At 43.2% G+C, this 25,716-nt stretch overlaps 1 protein-coding gene across 3 annotated transcripts; it reads left to right on the top strand.

The window, feature by feature from the left end:
• The first annotated feature begins 1,339 nt into the window (after positions 1–1,339).
• On the top strand, positions 1,340–20,448 carry LOC311298608 (LIM and senescent cell antigen-like-containing domain protein 1). 3 transcript variants are annotated; one of them, XM_084421686.1, is made up of 13 exons: positions 8,721–9,762; positions 10,729–10,892; positions 10,932–11,346; positions 11,472–11,631; positions 14,351–14,417; positions 14,536–14,656; positions 14,746–14,895; positions 16,040–16,190; positions 16,321–16,413; positions 16,804–16,852; positions 16,966–17,041; positions 18,782–18,933; positions 20,135–20,448. In XM_084421686.1, exons 3-12 carry the CDS (start codon positions 11,285–11,287, stop codon positions 18,915–18,917), a joined length of 1,065 nt encoding a protein of 354 aa, XP_084277812.1. In that variant the 5' UTR covers positions 8,721–9,762; positions 10,729–10,892; positions 10,932–11,284; the 3' UTR covers positions 18,918–18,933; positions 20,135–20,448. The 3 variants fall into 3 exon arrangements, 2 of the variants coding, with proteins under 2 accessions (XP_084277811.1, XP_084277812.1); XM_084421685.1 differs by lacking the exons at positions 8,721–9,762; positions 10,729–10,892; positions 10,932–11,346 and adding an exon at positions 1,340–1,816; XR_014628973.1 differs by lacking the exons at positions 8,721–9,762; positions 10,729–10,892; positions 10,932–11,346 and adding an exon at positions 1,363–1,816 and having other exon boundaries at positions 16,966–17,843; positions 18,018–18,933.
• The last annotated feature ends 5,268 nt before the right edge of the window (positions 20,449–25,716 follow it).

Below are 25,716 nucleotides of genomic sequence, written 5' to 3' on the forward strand. Positions count from 1 at the left end.
TATGAAAGCAATAGAGATATAAATATAGATAAGATAAATATAGATCCAATAGAGATATCACACTGTCAGACATATTAGGAATATTCACGCATAATTTACAGGTGAAACTCGAAAAATTCGAATATCGTGCAAAAGTTTGTGTATTTCAGTAATTCAAATTAAAAGGTGAAACTAATATATTTAGTATATATAACTTTATACATATGCATGTATAATTTCTGTATTTAAAATCCTTTTTTTTTTTTCATTGATTTCATGTAATATTTAAATTTTCTGAGATTTTGAATTTGGGGTTTTCATAAGCTGTAAGCCATAATCATCAAAATTATAACTTTAGCACGATATTCACATTTAGTTTCACCTGTATACACATAAATACATGATATCAGAGTTTTAAAATCAAACATTTTAAAAGAGGACAATACATCACGGTTGTTTAAACCAATCAGCATTAAGCTGCCGTCAGCTATTACTTTTAAAAGTAACGTTCTCAACACTGCTGTCATTTACGTGTCTATATGACTGATATAATTAACAGCATACCCGCCTACGTCACATTATGTGTTTAATGCAAAAGATCTTTTCAAACATCCATTGGAAAATATTTATATATTTACATTTTAATGGTTCTTTAAAGGAAAAAGAATGATCTAAAAGCTGTTTTTGTTTAAATTAAATAGTATCATTTAATTCCATATTGAATTATATCCCTAAAACAAGGATTTGATTTGACTTTAGGAGAACCTTCACAAGTTTTCTCTGTGATTCTCCGAAGTGGATCTGTTTTCCAGTGTAAATGAGCTTTCTCTCCGAGCAGAAGCACAAGGTTCAGAGGCCTCGAGTGCTTCCATGCCCCACATTCCCAACTTAGCTCTGTGGTTTCATCAGCTGCCGGGTTTGGAGATGAGCCGAGGGGTATTTATAGGCACATGGAGAGCAGAGGAGGAATGTGTTGCTGCGATTAACTCTCTTAGTGTGTAAGGAATAAAGTTTATTGTTCACTGTTAATGGGTCAAACTTGAATCAGTTGCTTCTATGTAGAGCATGAAACCATCTTTAAATGTAAATCTCTCTTTGTCTGATGGATAAAGTGGTATGATGAACCCAGGACACAGCAACACATGTAAACTGAGAAACTAGATCTAAACAATAGATTAACATACATTATTACAAGTAGTTATTGCTCTACTGGTTCTTAATGTTATTGTGAGAGTCTGGGTGCAGTTTCCAACACAGGGTTATCTCAACCCAAATATCTAAGATTATTAAGATCATTAGGGATAGTCATTTTTGTACAGTTAGTAAAAGCTGACAAAATGCAAACAAACTAAGCACTTGTAGGCAGTTGAAGTGTGGTTTATTGAGAGGTTTCAGGCATGAGGTCAGAAGCAGCGGGACAGACTCTCTCAGTCTATTATTGACTCAGTCTCTCACACGAGCTTCACCAGTCCTGTGGTCTCAGTGGTCTCAGTGGTCTCTCTGGTCTCAGTGGTCTCTGTGGTCTCAGTGGTCTCTGTTCTCTCTGGTCTCTGTGGTCTCAGTGGTCTCTGTTCTCTCTGGTCTCAGTGGTCTCAGTGGTCTCTCTGGTTTCTCTGGTCTCAGTGGTCTCAGTGGTCTCTCTGGTCTCTCTGGTCTCAGTGGTCTCAGTGGTCTCTCTGGTCTCTCTGTTCTCTCTGGTCTCTGTGATGGAGGACGAGAGTCCCACGGCGAGCATCAACGGCCTCCAGCAACACACAGAGATCTCTGCTGAATCTGAGCTTCCCCGCCGCAGCGATGTCAAAGTCTACAAGGAGTTCTGCGACTTCTACGTGCGATCGTGAGTCTGCCGCTTCAACAGCTTCTGCATATTCACAAAAATATACTCATACTCAACTCTATACTACTCAATTGTGGCTGACTCTTGTATGATAAATAGATAAATGCGACTACTAAGTGTAAATGTAAATATAGTGTCTTGAAAGCAGATTATTAGAACAGTTTGTTTCCATGTTTGATCACTGGCTGGCTTTTACATGAATCTTCAGCAGTAAACAACAGTAAATCTGTAAATCCTGTGATCTGATTGTGTGCGCTCAGAAAGAGTGGAAATACCAGTGATTGACTGATTCATTGCATTACCGACAGCCAAACCCATCCCCTTTACTCTTTTACTTTTGTCTGTTTCGTGAATTGTTTTATGTTTCAGTTGTTTTACAGTTTAATTAATGTTTGTTAAAAAGCTCAAAGCTCGTGTCCTGCTGTCAGTCAACATGTACACTTTTCTCTGGGTAATAACATTGTAAATGGCAGTCAGTCTGAAGTCGCTCACAGATGAGATGTTTAACCTTTTTCCTAAAAACGTTCCCTTAATTGTGTCGAGGCTTCTGCTCTCATCCGCTTCCAGATATCTTACCTGCACAAAAACAGTCTGTTATGCTGCTTTATATTGCAAGCTGGTATTATTTTATTACCATAATCATAAACAAACTAGTTTGTAGTTCAAATATTACAGTGTACTGCACTTTGTTATTCTTCTGGTTATTTCTCTATGGCGACTGATGAATCAGAAGTCTCACACCTTCACAGAAAACAGCAATAGAAAAATTAATTCTGTACTCGTGTTCTCAAGTTCTAGTAAAAAACTGGAAATCTAATCACTATAGTGTACAGGCAAAAAACCTTTTCAGAAATTAAGTTGTGTCAATGAGTCTGAAGTTTGGAAATGTAGAGAAAGGGTGAGCTGAACTGCTATATTTCTCTATTAAGCATAGATTTTATTTAGCCAACTTAAAGACATTTTTCACAAAAAAAAGGCACAATACATAATCTCTCAGCTGAGGTCTCAACATCCTGACGGAGTGAGAAACAACTGATCAGTTCAAGACAGTGTTTCCCTTTCATGTGCAGTGTGTATGAGACGCTGAGGCTAGTTAACGCTTCACAGCCATATATGCAGATCCACATGCCATAGATGTTTGTCAGTGCTGCATGTCTGACCTTCACAAAGAGCCACATATAGATAAACGGCTGTAATATTCTTCATACTCTCTGCCTAGTGTGGAGTGCTTTGGTGGATGCTTTCATCCAGTGACTCTTTACAGTGAGTCCACAGTATTTGTAACCTTTAGCTAAAAGTATTTAAGAAAACCAGAATGACTTTCAAACAATACAAATTTATTTGACAAAAAGAATCTTTATTCCACTACAAGCTTTCAGAAAAAAAAATATACCCTTGACAGTTTACCTGTTAAATACCCACAGTTAATCAGACATTATAATAGATCGAACATTAACAGAAGGGACAAAAATCACACATCAAATCAGTGCATCACAACTCTTAAAGGAACACCGGCGTGTTCCTTTAAGAGTCGTGATGCACTGATTTGATGTGTGATTTTTGTCCCTTCTGTTAATGTTCGATCTATTATAATTTTGGATCTTTAGCTTATTCACCGTATCCCCCAGAGTTAGATAAGTCCATACATACCCTTCTCATCTCCGTGCGTGCCGTAACTCTGTCTAACGCAGCCACCGCTAGCCTAGCTTAGCACAAAGACTGGAGGTAAACGGCTCCAGCTAGCATACTGCTCCCAATAAGTGACAAAATAACCCAACATTTTCCTATTTACATGTTGTGATTTGTATAGTCACAGCGTGTACAAATAACAAGGTCACATGAGACACAGCCATCTTCTAACCGTATACATACTGGGAACTATATTCTCAGAAGGCGAAGCAAAAAAAAAAAAATTAATTAGTGTGAAGGTGTGAGACTTCTGATTCATCAGTCGCCATAGGGAAATAACCAGAAGAATAACAAGAAGCAACGGTCACCTTAAGCAATGGTAAGACCCTTTCAATTCACTACACACTCTACAGAAACTTCTTCATATGGCTGTCAGAAGAGCTCAGTTCTTTTGAACACTGTCAGTGAAGGACAGGCACAATCAGTATTGTATATAAATAAAGAACATTGGAAATGGACATAGGAAACGGGTATAGGAAATGGACGTAGGAAACAGGCATAGGAAACAGGCATAGTAAAGAACACATTGGAAACAGGTGTAGGAAATGGACATAGGAAATGGACATAGGAAACAGGTGTAGGAAATGGATATAGGAAACAGGCATAGGAAACGGACATAGGAAATGGACATAGGAAACAGGTGTAGGAAATTGATATAGGAAACAGGCATAGGAAACGGACATAGGAAACAGGTGTAGAAAACAGACATAGAAAACGGATATAGACGCACATTGGAGACAGGCATAGGAAACGGGCATAGGAAACGCACATTGGAAAACGGACATAGGAAACAGGCATAGGAAACAGGCATAGGAAACGCACATTGGAAACGCACATTGGAAACAGGCATAGGAAACAGGCATAGGAAACGGACATAGGAAACGTACATTGGAAACAGGCATAGGAAACGTCTCGGGTTACGACTTTAACCCTTGTTCCCTGAGAAGGGAACGAGACACTGCGTCGTTGAAAACGACTCTTTGGGGACGCTCCCTTAGCGTGCGCCTCTGAAGTATGAATGAAACTAATCCAATCCTGATTGGTGTTGCGTCATGACGTAACATGTGACAGCATAACCGGATGCATAAAAGTGACGCCGGCACACACACACATTAGCCTCGCGATGAAGCAAGCCGCTCCCAGGCATCAAGGGGTGTGGCAAGATGACGCAGTGTCTCGTTCCCTTCTCAGGGAACAAGGGTTACAGTCGTAACCTGAGACGTCATTGAAAACGACTCTTTGGGGAACGAATGCCCACTATGCCACGCACCGAAAAAGGCCTGCCCTAGAGTGAAACTGATCTCAGGCACTCAGCTAGGACGAGAGCACTCGTGCGCCAGGCGTACTAGGGAGGTTCAAACTATAAAACCTGATAAAAGTGTGCGGGGTAGCCCAACCGGCTGCCTCACAGATCCTAGAGGACGCCATGCCTCTAGTAGAATGAGCCCTTACGGCCAAAGGTGAAGGCAAATTGCGCACCTTGTAGGCCGAGGCAATAACCTGAACAATCCAATTACTAATGGTTTGTTTGGATGCCGGGAGCCCCTTCTTAGGTGACCCAAAACACACTAATAGTTGGTCCGACTTCCTCCAAGAAGAGGACCTCTCAAGGTAAATACTCAAAGCTCTAACTGGGCAGAGCACATGGAGCCTCTCTTCTTCTGCCGACACATGAGGTGGAGGATGAAATGCCTGTAGGACAGTGGACCGTGCCATGTTAGAAGGCACTTTAGGCACATAGCCAGGTCTCTGGTGCAGGATGGCCTTAACTCCACCGGGGGCAAACTCCAAGCAGGCTGGCATTACTGCCAGGGCTTGAAGATCTCCCACCCTCTTAATAGAAGTAATAGCTAAGAGAAAAGCCATCTTGAATGTGAGGTCCTTGGCCGAAGCCGACTGGAGGGGTTCGAAGGGAGCCATGGATAGCCCTTCGAGAACCAACGCCAGGTCCCAGGAAGGAACCCTGGACCTGATTGTCGGCCTCAGTTAACTGGATCTAACTCATGTTCTCTAAACCAAGTGGAAAAGACATTCCACTTGAGGCCATATAATCTCCTAGTGGACGGAGCCCTAGAGCTAAGTATGGTTTCAACCACCCCGGCTGATAGACCAGCATTTAGGTACTGGACCCCCTCAGGGGCCAGACCCACAGTTTCCACAGCTCCGGGCGAGGGTGGAATATTGTGCCCTCCGCCTGAGACAACAGATCCCTCCTCAGAGGAATCTGCCATGGCGGAGCTATCAGGAATGAAATTATGTCGGACCCTCTCCAGGACCCCCGGGAGCAGAGCGATCGGGGGAAAAGCGTACAGGCGAAGCCTCAGCCAGGCCTGTACCATGGCATCCATAGCAGCCATATCACCCTGTAGCCCAAGACTGGTTGCCCACTGAAGCTAAGCAGGGCTGAGCCTGGTTAGTACCTGGATGGGAGACCTCCTGAGAAAACCAGATTGCTGCTGGAAGAGGTGTTAGTGAGGCCAGTAGGGGGTGCTCACCCTGTGGTCTGTGTGGGTCCTAACACCCCAGTGTAGTGATGGGGACACTATACTGTTAAAGAGCACCGTCCTTCGGATGAGACGTTAAACCGAGGTCCTGACTCTCTGTGGTCATTAAAAATCCCAGGATGTCCTTCGAAAAAGAGTAGGGGTGTAACCCCGGCATGGCCAAATTTGCCCCTTGGCCTCTGTCCATCATGGCCTCCTAATCTTCCCCATATACTGATTGGCTTCATCACTGTCTCCTCTCCACCAGTAAGCTGGTGTGTGGTGGGCGTTCTGGCGCAATAAGGCTGCCGTTGCATCATCCAGGTGGATGCTGCACATTGGTGGTGGTTGAGGAGATTCCCCCCTTCCATGTAAAGCGCTTTGAGTACCTAGAAAAGTGCTATATAAATGTAACAAAATATTATTATTATTATTACTATTATTATTATTATCCAACCCCAGTGGGGCTGGATGTCTGAGGGAGAACCAAAGTGGACAGTGGGACGTCTCTCAAGACGCAAATAGATCCACTTCCATTGGTCCAAACCTCTACCATATCAACTCCACTACCTCTGGGTGAAGTCTCCATTCCCCGGGCCTCAGCCCCTGCCTCGACAGGATGTCTGCTCCCTGATTCTGAACCCCCGGGACATATATTGCTCTGATTGATAATATTTTTCCTTGGGACCATAGAAAAATCTGATGTGCCAGTCTGGATAGAGGATGTGATCTGAGTCCCCCTTGTCGGTTCAGATACACTACCACTGATGTATTGTCTGAACGTATCAGGACGTGATAACCTTTGATGTCTGGGAGGAAGCTCCTCAGAGCCCTGAACACAGCCAACATCTCTAGGCAATTTATATGCCAAGAGTGATGATGGTCCTGCCACAGACCCCTGGCAAAGCGGCCGTCCATGACTGCGCCCCAGCCAGTGAGGGAGGCGTCTGTCGAAACGGTTTTCCGGCGACATGACGCTCCTAACACTGGCCCTTGGGACAGGAACCAAGGTTTCTTCCATATTAATAGGGAACCAAGGCATCTGTGGGTGACCCTGATTGTACAGAACGGATTTCCCCTCGGGGGAAACCCCTTGGCTTTCAGCCACCACTGAAGGGGCCTCATGTGTAGAAGGCCCAAAGGTATTATGTTGGATGCCGCTGTCATGAGGCCCAGCAGTCTTTGAAATTGCTTTACAGTGATGGCCTGGCCTAGCTTTATCTTGGACACCATTGCCAGGATTCATTCTACACGCACGGGAGACATTTGTGCCCGTAGTTTTCTGAGCCGGTTCCAACACGCTTTTCTTCGTGTTGAGTCTCAACCCCAGGTTCTGAATGTGGCCAAGGACGACATCTCGATGCCGAACTGCCATTTCCCGAGACTGGGCCAATATGAGCCAGTCGTTGATGTAATTCAGTATATGAATGCCCTGAAGCCTCAGTGGAGCCAGAGCTGCACAGTGCTAGGCCGAACGGAAGAACCCGATATTGGTACGCTTCGCCCCCGAAAGCGAACCTCAGGAACCTCCTGTGACATGGAAGGATGGAGACATGAAAATAGGCATCTTTTAGAAATATCGTGACAAACCAATCCTCAGATCTGATTTGATTCACGATGATGGGAATAGTGAGCATCTTGAACCTGAATCTCCTCAGAGAACGATTCAACTGCCTCAGATCTAAAATCGGCCTCAGCCCGCCATCCTTCTTTGGAACTATAAAGTACCCGCTGTAAAACCCGGACTCCCTGTCTGGTAGGGGAACACACTGGACTCACTGACCAGTAGAGTCTGTACCTGTTCCAAAACCCGAGCCTGTTCTGGAACCACTGCAGTCAGTACCACCCCCGCGAACTTGGGGGGTCGGTGACCGAACTGCAGTCTGTACCCATTTTTTATTATATTCAGAACCCACATAGATATATTCGGAAGGTGTTGCCATTCTTCTACAAAATCTACTAAGGGAACCAGCCTCTCGAGACTGGCCTCGGGTGTTTTTTCGAGCACTGTTCTCGACCTCCTGAAACGGAGGACTGGCAGGGAGAAGTCGAGAAAGATTTTGTGACCATAGTCGGTGCTCTTTTGCAAGCTTTTGGGGCGAACGCCACGTTGTGCGTTCGCTGGAAATCGATGCGGCCCTCAGAAGTCCTATTACTTCGGTTAGGACCTCTTTCCCGAAGCCCTCTTCGCCTGAATGAAGTCCCTCAGGTCGCCCTTCTGGTTAGAGGACTTCGAGTGAGAGCGCTTCCTCTGTTGCCAAGCTCCCGCAGGAGGGGCTCTAGAGGAAACGCTCTCTTTCTGTTCCTGGCGATAGGAGGAGGAGCTAGTTGACGGCTGGGGCTGGCCACTTGGACCAGCCCTCCTAGACCTGGATTTCGAGCGGCGAGGGAGAGACTGCTGGAACGCCGAATTACTTTTTCGCCTCCTGAAACCTGTCGACGACAGTAGTGACTGCATCGCCGAACAGGCCAGAAGGCGATAGCGGTGCGTCCAGCAGAAAAGATTTATCTCTTTCTTTTATTCCCGACAAATACAGCCACAGATGTCTCTCTGTAGCCACCATAGCTGCCATAAAGCGGCCGATAGCGCGCGCCGTCTCTTTAGTGGTCCGGAGAGACAAATCTGTGACTCTTCTCAGTTCTGCAATATCAGCAGGAGTCTGTCCCTCGCCCTCATCCAGGTCTTTAAGGAGGTCAGCCTGGTACGCTTGCAAAATCGCCATTGAGTGCAGGCACTTACCAGCCCGACCAGCCGCCATATAAGCCAGGCCAACCAGTGCAGAAGTGTCACTGCACGGTGTGCTGGGCAGCGCCGGGGCTTTAAGCGAAGATGCCGCTTCAGGAGAAAGATAGCTCGCTAAAGCTTCCTCCATCTGCGGCATCTTGCCATATCCCAACTCTCTCGCACCCACCACATTACTATAATCACAAAACGTAGGTGAAGAGATGCGAGAAGAGTGGGGGTTTTTCCCAGGATCTGGAGATCTCTTTATGTAGATCTGGGAAAAACGGCAAACCCCGGCGCTGAGGTTGTGAACGGTGCTACAGGAATCTCTCTAGTCTAGCTTGCTTTGACGAGGATCATCCTGCTTATTTTGTGGCCAGCTGATGTTGAGTCTGGCCACAGCACACGTCACAACCTCCACTAGCTCCTCATAAGCGGGAACATGAGCCGGCGAGTATGACTCATGTTCCTCGCCTTCGATGCCGAGCACATCCACTTCCTCAGAAGCAGACAGCTCGAGCATCGGGCGCTCGTCGCAGGCAGAAGAAGCCGCAGTGCGGACTTCTGCACCGTGAACGGGCGCCACAGAACCTTCAGATGATGAACGAGAAAGTGCCTCGGCAGTCTCGTTCTCATCCGCAAGGTCCTTTTGCGATCCCCACGATCTAAGCCGCTGCGCCGCCTCAACGGACACGGGACTCGAACCGCGGGGATCACGAGCCTGGCCATCATCTTTAAAAATAGCCAGGCAGGAGTGCAGCACTCTTATAGGGAGTGCTTCACAGTGTTCTCAGGCAGCCCCCTTGAGAGCTGCCTGTGCGTGCTGCGCTCCCAAACAATATACACATAACTGGTGTGTGTCCCCACCCGTAAGATATCTAGGGCAGGGGTGCACACACTTTGTATATTGCTCCCTCGCCATGCTTTATATATATATCTCTGAGATCAAACTGACAGACAACACCAAATATGACAGACAACAACAGAGAGCACTTGCTGAAGCTAATGTGTGTGTGTGCCGGTGTCACTTTTATGCATCCGGTTATGCCGTCACATGTTACGTCATTACGCAACACCAATCAGGATTGGATTAGTTTAATTCATACTTCAGAGGCGCACGCTTAGGGAGCATCCCCAAAGAGTCGTTTTCAACGACGCAGTGTTGAGTTCCATCGATAAGGGAACAGGCATAGGAAATGGACATTGGAAACGTACATAGGAAACGGACATAGGAAACAGGCATAGGAAACGGACATAGGAAACGGACATAGGAAACAGGCATAGGAAACGTACATAGGAAACGGACATAGGAAACGGACATAGGAAACAGGCATAGGAAATGGACATTGGAAACGTACATAGGAAACGGACATAGGAAACAGGCATAGGAAACGGACATTGGAAACGGACATAGTAAACGGACATAGGAAACAGGCATAGGAAACGGACATAGGAAACGGACATAGGAAACAGGCATAGGAAACGCACATTGGAAAATGGACATAGGAAACGGACATAGGAAACAGGCATAGGAAACGCACATTGGAAAATGGACATAGGAAACAGACATAGGAAACAGGCATAGGAAACGCACATTGGAAACGGACATAGGAAATGGACACAGGAAACAGGCATAGGAAACGGACATAGGAAACGGACATAGGAAACAGGCATAGGAAACGGACATAGGAAACAGGCATAGGAAACGGACATAGGAAACGGACATAGGAAACAGGCATAGGACATGGACATAGGAAACAGGCATAGGAAACGGACATAGGAAACAGGCATAGGAAACGGACATAGGAAACGGACATAGGAAACAGGCATAGGAAACGCACATTGGAAAATGGACACAGGAAACGGACATAGGAAACAGGCATAGGAAACGGACATAGGAAACAGGCATAGGAAACGCACATTGGAAACGGACATTGGAAACGGACACAGGAAACGGACATAGGAAACAGGCATAGGAAACGGACATAGGAAACAGGCATAGGAAACGCACATAGGAAATGGACATTGGAAACGGACACAGGAAACAGGCATAGGAAACGCACATAGGAAATGGACATAGGAAACGGACATAGGAAACAGGCATAGGAAACGGACATAGGAAACAGGCATAGGAAATGCACATTGGAAAATGGACATAGGAAATGGACACAGGAAACAGGCATAGGAAATGGACATTGGAAACAGACATAGGAAACAGGCATAGGAAACGCACATTGGAAAATGGACATAGGAAACGGACATAAGAAACAGGCATAGGAAACGCACATTGGAAACGGACATAGGAAATGGACATTGGAAACGGACATTGGAAACAGGCTTTAAATGCTTACTGTGCTCGCCACCTCTCATACACACATCCCTAATAACAAATACATCATTAAACCATGCATTGCATCTGTAAGAGACCAATAAACCAGGCGACTCACCAGGGAAAAGCGTCAGGAAATAAAAGCCGATAGACCTTTACAGCCCACAGAACATGAACACACTTAGACATGCTTTTTATAAAGCCTCTAGAACCTAACGTGCCTCAGTGATTGCGCCGCACAGATGTGCTCAATGTCAAGACGCAGCGCAGTCAGTGCCAGTGGGCGTTTCTTTCCATTTGAGAGGTACACAACCATTAAGATGTAAAAACTAATTCTGATGAACCAAAAGCCAGAGAAAATATAAAAAACACTGAACCTGTCACATAGACTAGTATATTTTATCAGAAGATGAACCTCTGTCTCCACAGCAACATGACGAATGCGCTGGCCCACGCGGTGTGTGAGCGCTGTAAGGCCGGCTTCACGGCGACGGAGAGGATGGTGAACAGTAACGGTGAGCTGTTCCACGAGCAGTGCTTCGTCTGCGCGCAGTGCTTTCAGCAGTTCCTGCACGGCCTCTTCTACGAGGTCAGACACCGCCGTTACATGTTTCTATGACTATCTGTGTGAGGATATAACACAATCTCCAGCCCCTTATATGAACTGATGGCAGCAAGAGATGCTACAGTACTATATCAGCTCGCACTTAGACAAAAGTTATTTATTCTAGACCTGAGATCATGTGCTTTACAGACATTTCATTTCAACCATATTCAGATTTTACTGTGAAGTCTCTAAAGAGACTCAAACGCTTTAACGCACTGAGGGCAGCAGAAACACAAATTGCTTTATAGTCCAGGTGATATGTGTCACCCTGAAGTGTCAGCAGAGATTGTGTCTACTAGACTCTCTCCTGTGAAGGCTTCATCGACACGACAGCCATCGGCACTGATCCTCAACAAACTCGTCACCATACCGGTGTGACTCCGATCTTCAACCAGAGGGAACTGGATAATATTCTGATCTAATCTGACCTCTGACCTGTAATGCTGCCTGAATCATAATCACACACTGTTCGTTCATTGGCCAGAGGAGAACTGAGACTGAGTCTGGGTTCTCCCAAGGGTTTTTCTCCATTCTGTCATTGATGGAGTTTTGGTTCCTTGCCACTGTTACCTTTGGCTTTTGTCTTGCTTAGTTGGGGACATTTAATTTAATATTCAACAATAATATTGATCTCCTGCACTGACACCATTATATGAGAACTGACGACTTTCTCCAGAGCGGCTATATATATATATAAATGAACTAAATGAATAAATTTTTTACAACAAAATAAAAAATCACTGAACTTACTTAAGCTGTGACGCTATTTTCCTCTTGAAACAAACTTTGTTGCATTTTCCTGTTATGTCTGTAAAGCTGATTTGAAACAATCTGTTTTGTAAAAAGCGCTATATAAATAAAGGTGACTTGACTTGATATGTGAAAATGATGTTCACTTTTTCATAAAAGCATGAAACTTTGCAATAGTACACTTGAACAGTTTGCAACCCTGAACATTTTCAGAAATGGAGCCATCGCAAAAACGCCTTGTGGCGGCCATTTTGCGATGGCTCCATTTCTGAAAATGTTCAGGGCCACAAACTGTTCAAGTGCATCAAGTTTCATGCTTTTATGAAAAAAAGTGAACATATCACCTCAAATTTTACACATATCACATGGACCATTAATAACACTGTCGATTATGACATTTTCCTTTGGGGAAATTAAGTATATTTAAATTGTTCTCATGAAATTTGTAGAAAGGTATATTAAATAAAAGAGAGATTTCCTTTGTGTGAGCTGTAATATGCAGGTCATTCTGAAGATCTAAGGCTGTTGTTGTAATTTCAGGAGGTATTTCTAGAAAGGTTATAACATACATATGTTTGGATTTGTTTGGTTTTAAAGGATGAATGATTTGCCCTGGCAAAAAACAACTAATACCACAAACCATCTCTGAATTCATTACTCAGTGATGTTTGTGCTATTGTTTTCCCACCAAAAATGATGTCATTTCCTAGAGGATGACTTTGCGATGTAAAGTGGTGTTGAAGACACAAACATTTAATTTGATTATCCATTCACAGAAAACACGTTTTGCTTAGATGTTAATCATTTCAATTGAAAAGAGGGGGAAGAACACCTGGAACGCTCTAAATAAATGACTCTTAAAGGGATACTCCACTTTTTTCGGAAATATGCTCATTTTACAACTCCCCCAGAGTTAAACAGATGAGTTTTACCGTTTTAGAATCCATTCAGCCGAACTCCGGGTCTGACGGTACCACTTTTAGCATAGCTTAGCACAGATCATTGATTCAGACGAGTCCAGTAGCATTTCTTTCAAAATGACCAAAGAGTTTCAATATTTTTCCTATTTAAAACTTGACTCTTCTGTAGTTAAACCGTGTACTAAGATCGACGGAAAATGAAAAGTTGCGATTTTCTAAGCCTATATGGCTAGGAACTACTCTCATTCCAGCGTAATAATCAAGGAACTGTGCGGCTGTACCATGAGTGCAGCAGGCGTAATGATATGACGCAGCGCCTGAAAATAGGTCTAATAGGTTAGACAAACTTAGTCCCGGTCACGTTGGAAGAAGTTACCGAGCTGGGGACTATTTTCAGGCGCTGTGTCATATCATTACGCCTGCTGCACTCATGTTACAGCCACACAGTTCCTTGATTATTACACTGGAATGAGAGTAGTTCCTAGTCATATAGGCTTAGAAAATCGCAACTTTTCATTTTCCGTCGATCTTAGTACACGGTTTAACTACAGAAGAGTCAAGTTTTAAATAGGAAAAATATTGAAACTCTTTGGTCATTTTGAAAGAAATGCTACTGGACTCATCAGAATCAATGATCTATGCTAAGCTATGCTAAAAGTGGTACCGTCAGACCCGGAGTTCGGCTGAATGGATTCTAAAACGGTAAAACTCATCTGTTTAACTCTGGGGGAGTTGTAAAATGAGCTTATTTCCGAAAAAAGTGGAGTATCCCTTTAATAAAATGTTTCGTAATCATTGACGCGCTCGGGAACATGGAAAAAATGGCAACGTTCACTCAAACCCGAGAAGTGAAGTTGGCTTTATTATGATATGTGCTACAGAACAATAGTCCATATCACTCCTATGTTTCCATAAGCCGTGAGTTTTAAAATCTTGTCTAGGACGGAGTCATGAATCTGCACTGAACGGTAGGAACAGCCAGGTGTTTTTCTGTGACGTCTGACGCATGTTTCCTGCTCTTGCTTTCACAGTTTGAAGGCAGAAAATACTGCGAGCATGACTTCCAGATGCTGTTTGCTCCCTGCTGTCACCAGTGTGGTGAGTAAACACACACAACTCAAACAAAGACCTGAATATCTAACCTGACTTCCCCCATATTTCAGCATTGGTGTGTGATGCATGCAGCATGTGTGTGTGTGATTGGTCCTGTTCGCAGGCGAGTTCGTCATTGGCCGTGTGATAAAGGCCATGAACCTCAGCTGGCATCCCGACTGCTTCTGCTGTGATCTCTGTCAGGCTGTTCTGGCAGACGTGGGCTTTGTGAAGAACGCAGGCAGGTGAGTCTCAGATAAGACAATAGGGCACTGAATGTAAACATGAATGTGATTTGAAATTCAAATTCAGCAAATGTAATTCTGCCCTACAGACATTTGTGCCGTCCGTGTCATAACCGTGAAAAGGCTCATGGTCTGGGGAAGTACATCTGCCAGAAATGCCAAGCCATCGTTGAAGATGTTCCACTGATTTTCAAGAACGATCCGTACCATCCTGACCACTTCAGCTGCAATAACTGCGGGTGAGGAAACGTACTGCAAACACACCAGCAACTGGACGGATGAGAGTTTCTCAGAGTTTCTCATTTTCCAGATAAACAGGAGTTCACTGGATAAACGTTTACCAGTCGTCTGTTTAAGTACAGCGCTGTCCCTTTAAAGAGGCCATATAATGTCCTTTTACGGTCTTGATGTTGTTTTATACTCTACTAGAAGTGGTTTTCCCGCTTCAATGGTGATTATTTTCCTCATATTCTCCATTGTTGCGGCTCCTCTCTTCCCAGTTCCTGTCTCTATGAAGCCCCTCCTTCTGAAAAGCACACTGTGCTCTGATTGGTCGGCTGGAGCAGTGTGTTGTGATTGGTCGAGCACTTCGAGTGTGTTTTGGAAATGTCCCGCCCCTTACCATAACTGCCAGTTTAACACACTACTAACTCACTCAACCAGGCCCCGCCCCTTTATTCTGCGTAAGAATTATTATAATGAGGAATATTGTGACGTGTTCGTTCCCGGAAGAAACTCAAGACTACAATGTTCAGGGAGTTCAGAAACACTGACACTGATATAGAGAAGAACTTCCGCTGGAGGGACGTTGGAACTTTTTCGGCAACATTACAGACTGAGGAAAGATGAACATGGAAATAATAGGACCAAATATAACATAATTTGACCTTTTTAAGGGTTCTGCCCCAGTGACGAGCTGTTGTGGACCCTATTGGATCAATTCTGAGAGTGTTATAATAAGTATAGCACCTCTCTAGAGCTCAAGGTTGTGCGTGTGTGTGTGCGTTTGTTTTTGTGATTTATGAGGACAAAATTGTGTATAATGACATGGCTATTACACTGGTGTTACAACGTGAACGTGATTTATGAGGACATTTCCTGAGTCTTTGTATTTCAAATGGCTTTTAAAACATACTAAAGAGTGTTTTAATAAACTTTAAAAAATGCAGAAAGTTTTCTGTGATGGGAAGGTTTAGGGGTCGGGTTAGTGTGTGTGTGTGTGTGTGTGTGTGCATGACGGGTCGGGTTAGTGTAGGGGAATAGAATATACAGTTTGGACAGTATAAAAACCATTACGCCTATGGAATGTCCTCAGAAGTATAGCCAAACAACCCCGTGTGTGTGTGTGTGTGTGTGTGTGTGTGTGTGTGTGTGTGTGTGCAGTAAGGAGCTGACGGCGGACGCCAGGGAGCTGAAAGGCGAGCTCTACTGTCTGCCGTGTCATGATAAGCTGGGCGTGCCGATCTGCGGCGCCTGCAGGAGACCCGTCGAGGGCCGCGTGGTCAACGCCATGGGCAAACAGTGGCATGTGGAGGTATTTCAGCACAGCGCCTCATCTAAATATATTCTGATCTTTGAACGATTAATCATCATTGATGCTTTAAACTCTAAAGTGGGATCATTACCTGTTCCCCTCTTTCTTTCATGCACACGTGTGTTTGCAGCATTTTGTGTGTGCTAAATGCGAGAAAGCGTTCCTGGGTCACCGGCACTATGAGCGCAAGGGCTTGGCGTACTGTGAGACTCACTACAACCAGGTACAGTCTGGGAATTAGCTTAGTTTTATTAATCTTAAGTACACTTTTGCAAAATAAATACAAAACATGAATGTAGTGAAATATTCAATATACCAAGATCAGGACCTGAAGATTTCAATATCAGCATTAATGAAACAGATGCTTGTTGTCTTTTCAGTTTATACAGGCATTTACTTCAAATCATTGTTGGAATACTGTAGTAACTTATAAGGATGTTCAGATTTCTCATGAAGCATTTTAAATGTGAAAGGAGTGATCAGGCCCTGATAGAGATGATAGGTACGGGACAGTAGAAAGATACTGAGACACAACGGTGTCTACAACAGCTGGACACAGTCCCAGATGTTCTACTCGTGATCTGAGTGTGTGTGTGTCACATCTGTCTTCCAGCTCTTCGGAGACGTCTGTAACCACTGCAACCGCGTCATTGAGGGAGACGGTGAGACGGCTTGCTTTAAACACTTGAACACTGTTCAACATTTGCATTATGTGTATAGTGATCTCAGGATTTATAACTGACATGTATGCTTGATTCTCTCTTTTGTCTTCTAGTTGTGTCTGCACTGAATAAGGCCTGGTGTGTCAAATGCTTCGGCTGCTCCACATGCAACTCCAAGCTGACACTCAAGTGCGTACCATTACTGAAATGTTGCTGGGAAGTAACATATCGAAATAAAACATTCACATTCTAATCATAAAAACCATGTTAAATTAATCAGGGACATTGGGGATAGTTGTCACTTCAATGGATATTTCTTATGGTAGTTTCAAATCCATTTCTGAACAAACACAATCCTTATAGTTGGCATGAAATCAGAATTGACCTTTTGTGTGTTTCTTAATGTGTGTTACTGGTTTAATTGTGAATAATTCCTGCATATATGCATATATTCATTTTGAACTCGTAATCATTAATGAAAGTGTCACAGTTTCTCTGTGTTCAATCAAGCCAATCACATATGGTCCATTTTCATAATTTAGTCAACAACAGAAGGATAAAATCAAGGCTAGGGTCATGTTGTTTATTCTTTAGCTGTTTCACTAGTACATACATCACATATTTTATATATATAAATACCTATTTTTCTGCGGAGGAAAGTCTTCCCCGGCCCCGGCCCCGCTCTGAGAGGGTGGATGTCTGAACTGAGCCAGCACTGCAGCCAACAATCGCCCTGGAGCTCCATGTCCATATTCAAAACCTAAACCTAGTCATTTCGTTATTTAAAACCATGCCCAGGATGGTGCACCCTGCCTGGGATGCTCTTTCAGAAAGTCAGCCGGTCTATTCCTGGAGAATTCCCTTGAAATTGAACTCTCTCGCCCACCAGAGTGAGCCTAAGCGATGGGCCACACGATGGGCTAATGAAGCCCTGGAGCTCTGCCATCTTAAGCCTTCAAACCCTGTTCTCCAGAACCGTGATGGCCCGTCTGCACTCCTTACTGGAATTGTCCTCCTCCAGATACTCCATATAGCACACACTCGTCCAGCTCCACTGTCGATCTCCAGCTGACTGAAACAGGCCTTTTCTAATTCCTAATTTAAGACATTTCAGTCGCATCATTACTGTGTTCTCTGCTCTTTCCTATAGTGATGGATGATACAGGAATTTGGCCAGTGTTACACAGTGAAACAGGACATCATAGTTCACCACTTCACTGTACTAAATCACTGTTAAACTTGAATGGATAATATATATTGCACAATATAGTTTAATTTATACTAATAAGAATTTCTAAAGGTCCCATAATTGACACATTTTGCAGAAAATACAATTTTTCTCTTTTCTTTTTAAGTATACTTAATTTAAAGCTTGTATTTTTGTAAATAGTTTGAATGAAAGACTACAACGAAAATCACTTTTCTTAGATTTAACAAGTTTGACAATAAACTTTTCCCGCATAATTTAAAGTCGTCATGAAACAGAAGTTACGCTAGACTTTATTACCCTGTTGTGCTGTATGTGCAAGTGAAACGGCCTGTGGAACAAGAGCAAATGTGGGCGGGGCTTGATTGGATGGTTGTGGTTTGCTATTGGCTGATCTCATGTGAGTGACAGGTTATAGCCACGCCCTCATCATCAGAGAAGAGTTGCTGCAAGAGGAACTTATTCTGATTCAAGATCACCAGGAACATGAATTTAAAACAATTATCATGTGCACCGATAAATCTTTTAGAATAAAGATTCCATAAGAAATAAGAATGGTTTGTTTTGATTTCATAGTGACATTAATAGCACAACACTTAAGAAACAAAATTAATGAAACTGCAAAAATGTAATTGTGATGTTCAAAAATGTCAAACCACTGCCAGCTAAACTCAGTTAGGGTGGGAACTGCTCATTCTCTCCTGATCTGTGCTGTTGTTCAGGGATAAGTTTGTGGAGATGGACCTGAAGCCCGTGTGTAAGCGCTGCTACGAGCGAGTGCCAGACGAGCTCAAGAGACGCTTGTCCAAGCGTGAACAAGACAAGGACAAGAAGAAGAAGATGCCCATCTGTCTGTGATGATGGCTCCTCAACGGTCAGTGCTTTTAACCTCCCTAAAGGGTTAAAGATGAAGCTTCATTCTCTGGAGATCTGAAACCAACACACGAGTCCCTATAATGCAAGTATACGGGACCTTATCAAAAACCACACAAAACGAACATGATGGGTATCATTACAAGCCCAGTGGATGAATCAGCGTCTTCTGAAGCGAAACAATGGGTGTGAAATGAACCAACTCTTCCAGCTGTCATGTGTGTTCTCTTGATGTGGCGTTCCTCTGGATTTCTCTCGCGTGAGCTTCAGAACACGTACACGTCTATGTCAACACACACATGCATAACAGCTGGCCGGAAGCAATGGTTCATATTTTAGAAAGTTACAATATTAGTATTTTTCTCTATCACACACACACACACACCAATCGTTTGGCTTCAGAAGTCATTGATTCATCCACTGGGCTCTTATGGATTACTGGCATGTTTACTGGAGGTCCCGTTTCCATTGACTCACAGAGATGGACTGTGTCAAAAATAAAGTCATGTACTCCTGGGACGGCATGAGGGCGAGTAAATCGTGAGAAGCTTCATGTTTGGGTGACACTGAACACTGACACTCACACTGAACCTTTACAGATGAAGACGGTTTTACTCTCAAGTCAAACCTTTGGTCCATTAGGAACATTTCTGACCAGTTTTATACATACATTCTTCTCTTTCATGAATACTAATAAATAAAAAAAGGACTTGTAATAAAGTGTCATTCAGAGTATTTCATTAAATTTAAACATCCAAAAGCCAAGGGGGTCCCACTTTATATTAAGTGGTTTTAACTACTATGTACTAACATTGAAATTAATAATTTGATACAATGGACTTATTGTGTACATACATGTTTTTTTACATTGTGCTTATATTTTGAAAATACCTGCATGTAATTACAGCTGTAATTAATGTAATTACATTTGTAATTACACTGTTGTAAACCTCACCTGTCCCTAACCTTACCCGTATCACACCTCAGTAGTGTTTTATAATACATCAACACAATAAGTACATTGTACTTATTTTTCGATGTAAGTACATAGTACTTAAAGCCACTTGATATAAAGTGGGAACGCCAAGGGTCTTTAAAAAAAAACTTTTTTGCTTCTTCTATTATTTGTCCTGTAGTCATGTGTCTTCCTCGTGGTTATGTTGGACTGAATGACTCATTGAGTTGTTGAACTGTGTTCACAGGAGAGTTTATCTGCGCTTGATGAAGATGAACGACTGAACCGACTCGAGCACACGCGTCTGAATACATCCACTGTCTACATGTTCATGTGCGCTGGATTTCATCTCGATTGCACAGAATCTGTACGTTATGAGCTATGACTGAGATTTCTTATTGTAGTTCAGTCACTTCAGTGGTGTGTTCATGAATATGAAGATATGCAGTCTTATGTTCTGTTTAATTCCTCACTTGAGGTCTATAGAATTGTATTTTCTGTGTGGATGTTTATATTGTTCAGCAGCAAAAACACAATAAAAAGTTTTACTGTAAGAACTTCATTTTGTCTACTATCACACTGATAACACAAGTGCTAAATGTACAGACCTGGTCGAGTGTAGAAGAGAAGATACATCTGCAGTTTACCCTTTTGATCATTCATTCCAAAAGTTCCAAAGATATATCCTTTCATTGAAGGAAAACAATTAAAAGTCCCATTGCATGAAAATTTCACTTTATGAGGTTTTTTAACCTTAATATGAGTTCCCCTAGCCTGCCTATGGTCCCCCAGTGGCTAGACGTTTTGATGGGTGTAAACCAAGCCCTGGGTATTTTTGAGAAAATGAAAGCTCAGACGGGCGAATCAAGAATCTTCCCCGTATGTCGTCATAAGGGGAAAGGTCACCTCCGCTTTCTCTGCTGGCCCGCCCATGAGAAAATGAGCTGCGCGAGCGCGATATTGTTTTTTCCTCGAGAGACATCATGGCTTGCAAACGAGCGAAGCATGGCAGTTGCTCAGTGTTTGGATGTACAAATGAACACAAAGGTATTTTTTTAGTTCCTTCATCCGAGCCTCTGAAGAACCAGTGGGTTATGTGAATGTCTGATGTGTAATTGTTCAAGTTCAGACAGATAATCTTTCTCTCAAAGTCGTTCAATACTGTTTATGCATCAGTAAATCAAGCCAGTGACTAAACGATCAACTTCACGTCGTTTCTCTTAGTAGGATGAAAATAATCTTACTTAAACTGTGATTAAAATATATACAGAAAGCGATCAAAGAACAATCCCTTTCCAGTCGCCCAAGCTGTCAATCACACAGCGTGAGTTTATCTGGACACGTGCCAAAACTCGTTATGAAATCAATAACGCTGTTACACTGCACAACGAAGCTCTTACTGTACTTACCTCATGTTTGCATTGGTGAAATCATTAGTGAGAGTGCAGAAACTGCTTTGCAATAAGATCTTCATTCACGCGATCAACAGGCTGTCATCTGCTCAGTGCTCATCACTGCAACCTTTTATGTGATGGGAATAGATCTAAATACTTTAAAAACTTCTCACGATTCGTTAATCCCGATAGCTGTAATAGTAAAAATGTATAATAGCTGTAATAGTAAAAGTTTTCGAGAGAGTTCCAAATGTAATGCTAGATATTTCATATGCAAGCATGTCAGCCAATCACAGCAGTGGGCGTTTACACTGAAGTCTCACAGCCAATCACAGCAGTGGGCGTTAACACTGAAGTCTCACAGCCAATCACAGCAGTGGGCGTTAACACTGAAGTCTCACAGCCAATCACAGCAGTGGGCGTTTACACTGAAGTCTCACACAGACACGCCCCTTCAAACAGAGCGTTCACATCAGAGGCTAAAATCAGGCTAGGAAAAATGCCTTTTATTTCTAAATTATAACAACTTTTGATCTAAAAAACATACTAACATTACAGGGGCACCCCAGGAAACATAAAATAATAAAATAATCCATGCAATGGGACCTTTAAAAGTGGAGGGAAAATCTCATGGAATTAATGTTTTATTCAACACTTTTTTCAACCTTTTGCCAAGATAACAGCTCTGAGTCTTATATAATGGCTGATGAGTTTGGAGATCAGAGACCTTTCCTTCATACAGAATCTCTCCAGATCCTTCTTTCCTTCATACAGAATCTCTCCAGATCCTTCATACAGAATCTCTTCAGATCCTTCATTCCTTCATACAGAATCTCTCCAGATCCTTCATTCCTTCATACAGAATCTCTCCAGATCCTTCATTCCTTCATACAGAATCTCTCCAGATCCTTCATTCCTTCATACAGAATCTCTCCAGATCCTTCATTCCTTCATACAGAATCTCTCCAGATCCTTCTTTCCTTCATACAGAATCTCTCCAGATCCTTCATACAGAATCTCTCCAGATCCTTAATTTCTTCATACAGAATCTCTCCAGATCCTTCGTTCCTTCATACAGAATCTCTCCAGATCCTTCATTCCTTCATACAGAATCTCTCCAGATCCTTCATACAGAATCTCTCCAGTTCCTTCATACAGAATCTCTCCAGATCCTTCATACAGAATCTCTCCAGATCCTTAATTTCTTCATACAGAATCTCTCCAGATCCTTCGTTCCTTCATACAGAATCTCTCCAGATCCTTCATTCCTTCATACAGAATCTCTCCAGATCCTTAATTTCTTCATACAGAATCTCTCCAGATCCTTCGTTCCTTCATACAGAATCTCTCCAGATCCTTCATTCCTTCATACAGAATCTCTCCAGATCCTTCATACAGAATCTCTCCAGTTCCTTCATACAGAATCTCTCCAGATCCTTCTTTCCTTCATACAGAATCTCTCCAGATCCTTCATACAGAATCTCTCCAGATCCTTCTTTCCTTCATACAGAATCTCTCCAGATCCTTCTTTCCTTCATAAAGAATCTCTCCAGATCCTTCATACAGAATCTCTCCAGATCCTTAATTTCTTCATACAGAATCTCTCCAGATCCTCCATTCCTTCATACAGAATCTCTCCAGATCCTCCATTCCTTCATACAGAATCTCTCCAGATCCTTCGTTCCTTCATACAGAATCTCTCCAGATCCTTCATTCCTTCATACAGAATCTCTCCAGATCCTCCGTTCCTTCATACAGAATCTCTCCAGATCCTTCGTTCCTTCATACAGAATCTCTCCAGATCCTTCATTCCTTCATACAGAATCTCTCCAGATCCTTCATTCCTTCATACAGAATCTCTCCAGATCCTTCATACAGAATCTCTCCAGTTCCTTCATACAGAATCTCTCCAGATCCTTCGTTCCTTCATACAGAATCTCTCCAGATCCTTCGTTCCTCCAGATCCTTCGTTCCTTCATACAGAATCTCTCCAGATACTTCGTTCCTTCATACAGAATCTCTCCAGATACTTCGTTCCTCCAGATCCTTCGTTCCTTCATACAGAATCTCTCCAGATCCTTCATTCCTCCAGATCCTTCGTTCCTTCATACAGAAACTCTCCAGATACAGTGAGGAAAATAAGTATTTGAACACCCTGCTATTTTGCAAGTTCTCCCACTTAGAAATCATGGAGGGGTCTGAAATTGTCATCGTAGGTGCATGTCCACTGTGAGAGACATAATCTAAAAAAAAATCCAGAAATCACAATGTATGTGATGTGATGTAATGATTTTTTAACTATTTATTTGTATGATACAGCTGCAAATAAGTATTTGAACACCTGAGAAAATCAATGTTAATATTTGGTACAGTAGCCTTTGTTTGCAACTACAGAGGTCAAACGTTTCCTGTAGTTTTTCACCAGGTTTGCACACACTGCAGGAGGGATTTTGGCCCACTCCTCCACACAGATCTTCTCTAGATCAGTCAGGTTTCTGGGCTGTCGCTGAGAAACACGGAGTTTGAGCTCCCTCCAAAGCTTCTCTATTGGGTTTAGGTCTGGAGACTGGCTAGGCCACGCCAGAACCTTGATATGCTTCTTACAGAGCCACTCCTTGGTTATCCTGGCTGTGTGCTTTGGGTCATTGTCATGTTGGAAGACCCAGCCTCGACCCATCTTCAATGCTCTAACTGAGGGAAGGAGGTTGTTCCCCAAAATCTCGCAATACATGGCCCCGGTCATCCTCTCCTTAATACAGTGCAGTCGCCCTGTCCCATGTGCAGAAAAACACCCCCAAAGCATGATGCTACCACCCCCATGCTTCACAGTAGGGATGGTGTTCTTGGGATGGTACTCATCATTCTTCTTCCTCCAAACACGTTTAGTGGAATTATGACCAAAAAGTTATATTTTGGTCTCATCTGACCACATGACTTTCTCCCATGACTCCTCTAGATCATCCAAATGGTCATTGGCAAACTTAAGACGGGCCTTGACATGTGCTGGTTTAAGCAGGGGAACCTTCCGTGCCATGCACGATTTCAAACCATGATGTCTTAGTGTATTACCAACAGTAACCTTGGAAACGGTGGTCCCAGCTCTTTTCAGGTCATTGACCAGCTCCTCCCGTGTAGTTCTGGGCTGATTTCTCACCTTTCTTAGGATCATTGAGACCCCACGAGGTGAGATCTTGCATGGAGCCCCAGTCCGAGGGAGATTGACAGTCATGTTTAGCTTCTTCCATTTTCTAATGATTGGACCAACAGTGGACCTTTTTTCACCAAGCTGCTTGGCAATTTCCCCGTAGCCCTTTCCAGCCTTGTGGAGGTGTACAATTTTGTCTCTAGTGTCTTTGGACAGCTCTTTGGTTTTGGCCATGTTAGTAGTTGGATTCTTACTGATTGTATGGGGTGGACAGGTGTCTTTATGCAGCTAACGACCTCAAACAGGTGCATTTAATTTAGGATAATAAATGGAGTGGAGGTGGACATTTTAAAGGCAGACTAACAGGTCTTTGAGGGTCAGAATTCTAGCTGATAGACAGGTGTTCAAATACTTATTTGCAGCTGTATCATACAAATAAATAGTTAAAAAATCATACATTGTGATTTCTGGATTTTTTTTTTTTAGATTATGTCTCTCACAGTGGACATGCACCTACGATGACAATTTCAGACCCCTCCATGATTTCCAAGTGGGAGAACTTGCAAAATAGCAGGGTGTTCAAATACTTATTTTCCTCACTGTACTTCGTTCCTCCAGATCCTTCATAGAGAATCTCTCCAGATACTTCGTTCCTCCAGATCCTTCGTTCCTTCATACAGAATCTCTCCAGATACTTTGTTCCTCCAGATCCTTCATAGAGAATCTCTCCAGATACTTCGTTCCTCCAGATCCTTCGTTCCTTCATACAGAATCTCTCCAGATACTTTGTTCCTCCAGATCCTTCATAGAGAATCTCTCCAGATACTTCGTTCCTCCAGATCCTTCATTCCTTCATACAGAAACTCTCCAGATCCTTCGTTCCTCCAGATCCTTCATAGAGAATCTCTCCAGATACTTTGTTCCTCCAGATCCTTCATACAGAAACTCTCCAGATCCTTCGTTCCTCCAGATCCTTCATAGAGAATCTCTCCAGATACTTCGTTCCTCCAGATCCTTCGTTCCTTCATACAGAATCTCTCCAGATCCTTCGTTCCTTCATACAGAATCTCTCCAGATCCTTCGTTCCTCCAGATCCTTCGTTCCTTCATACAGAATCTCTCCAGATACTTCGTTCCTCCAGATCCTTCGTTCCTCCAGATCCTTCATTCCTTCATACAGAAACTCTCCAGATCCTTCGTTCCTTCATACAGAATCTCTCCAGATCCTTCGTTCCTCCAGATCCTTCATAGAGAATCTCTCCAGATACTTCGTTCCTCCAGATCCTTCATA

This window comes from Rutilus rutilus, assembly GCF_951802725.1.
Source record: "Rutilus rutilus genome assembly, chromosome: 10".
NCBI classification, from domain to species: Eukaryota; Metazoa; Chordata; class Actinopteri; order Cypriniformes; family Leuciscidae; genus Rutilus; species Rutilus rutilus.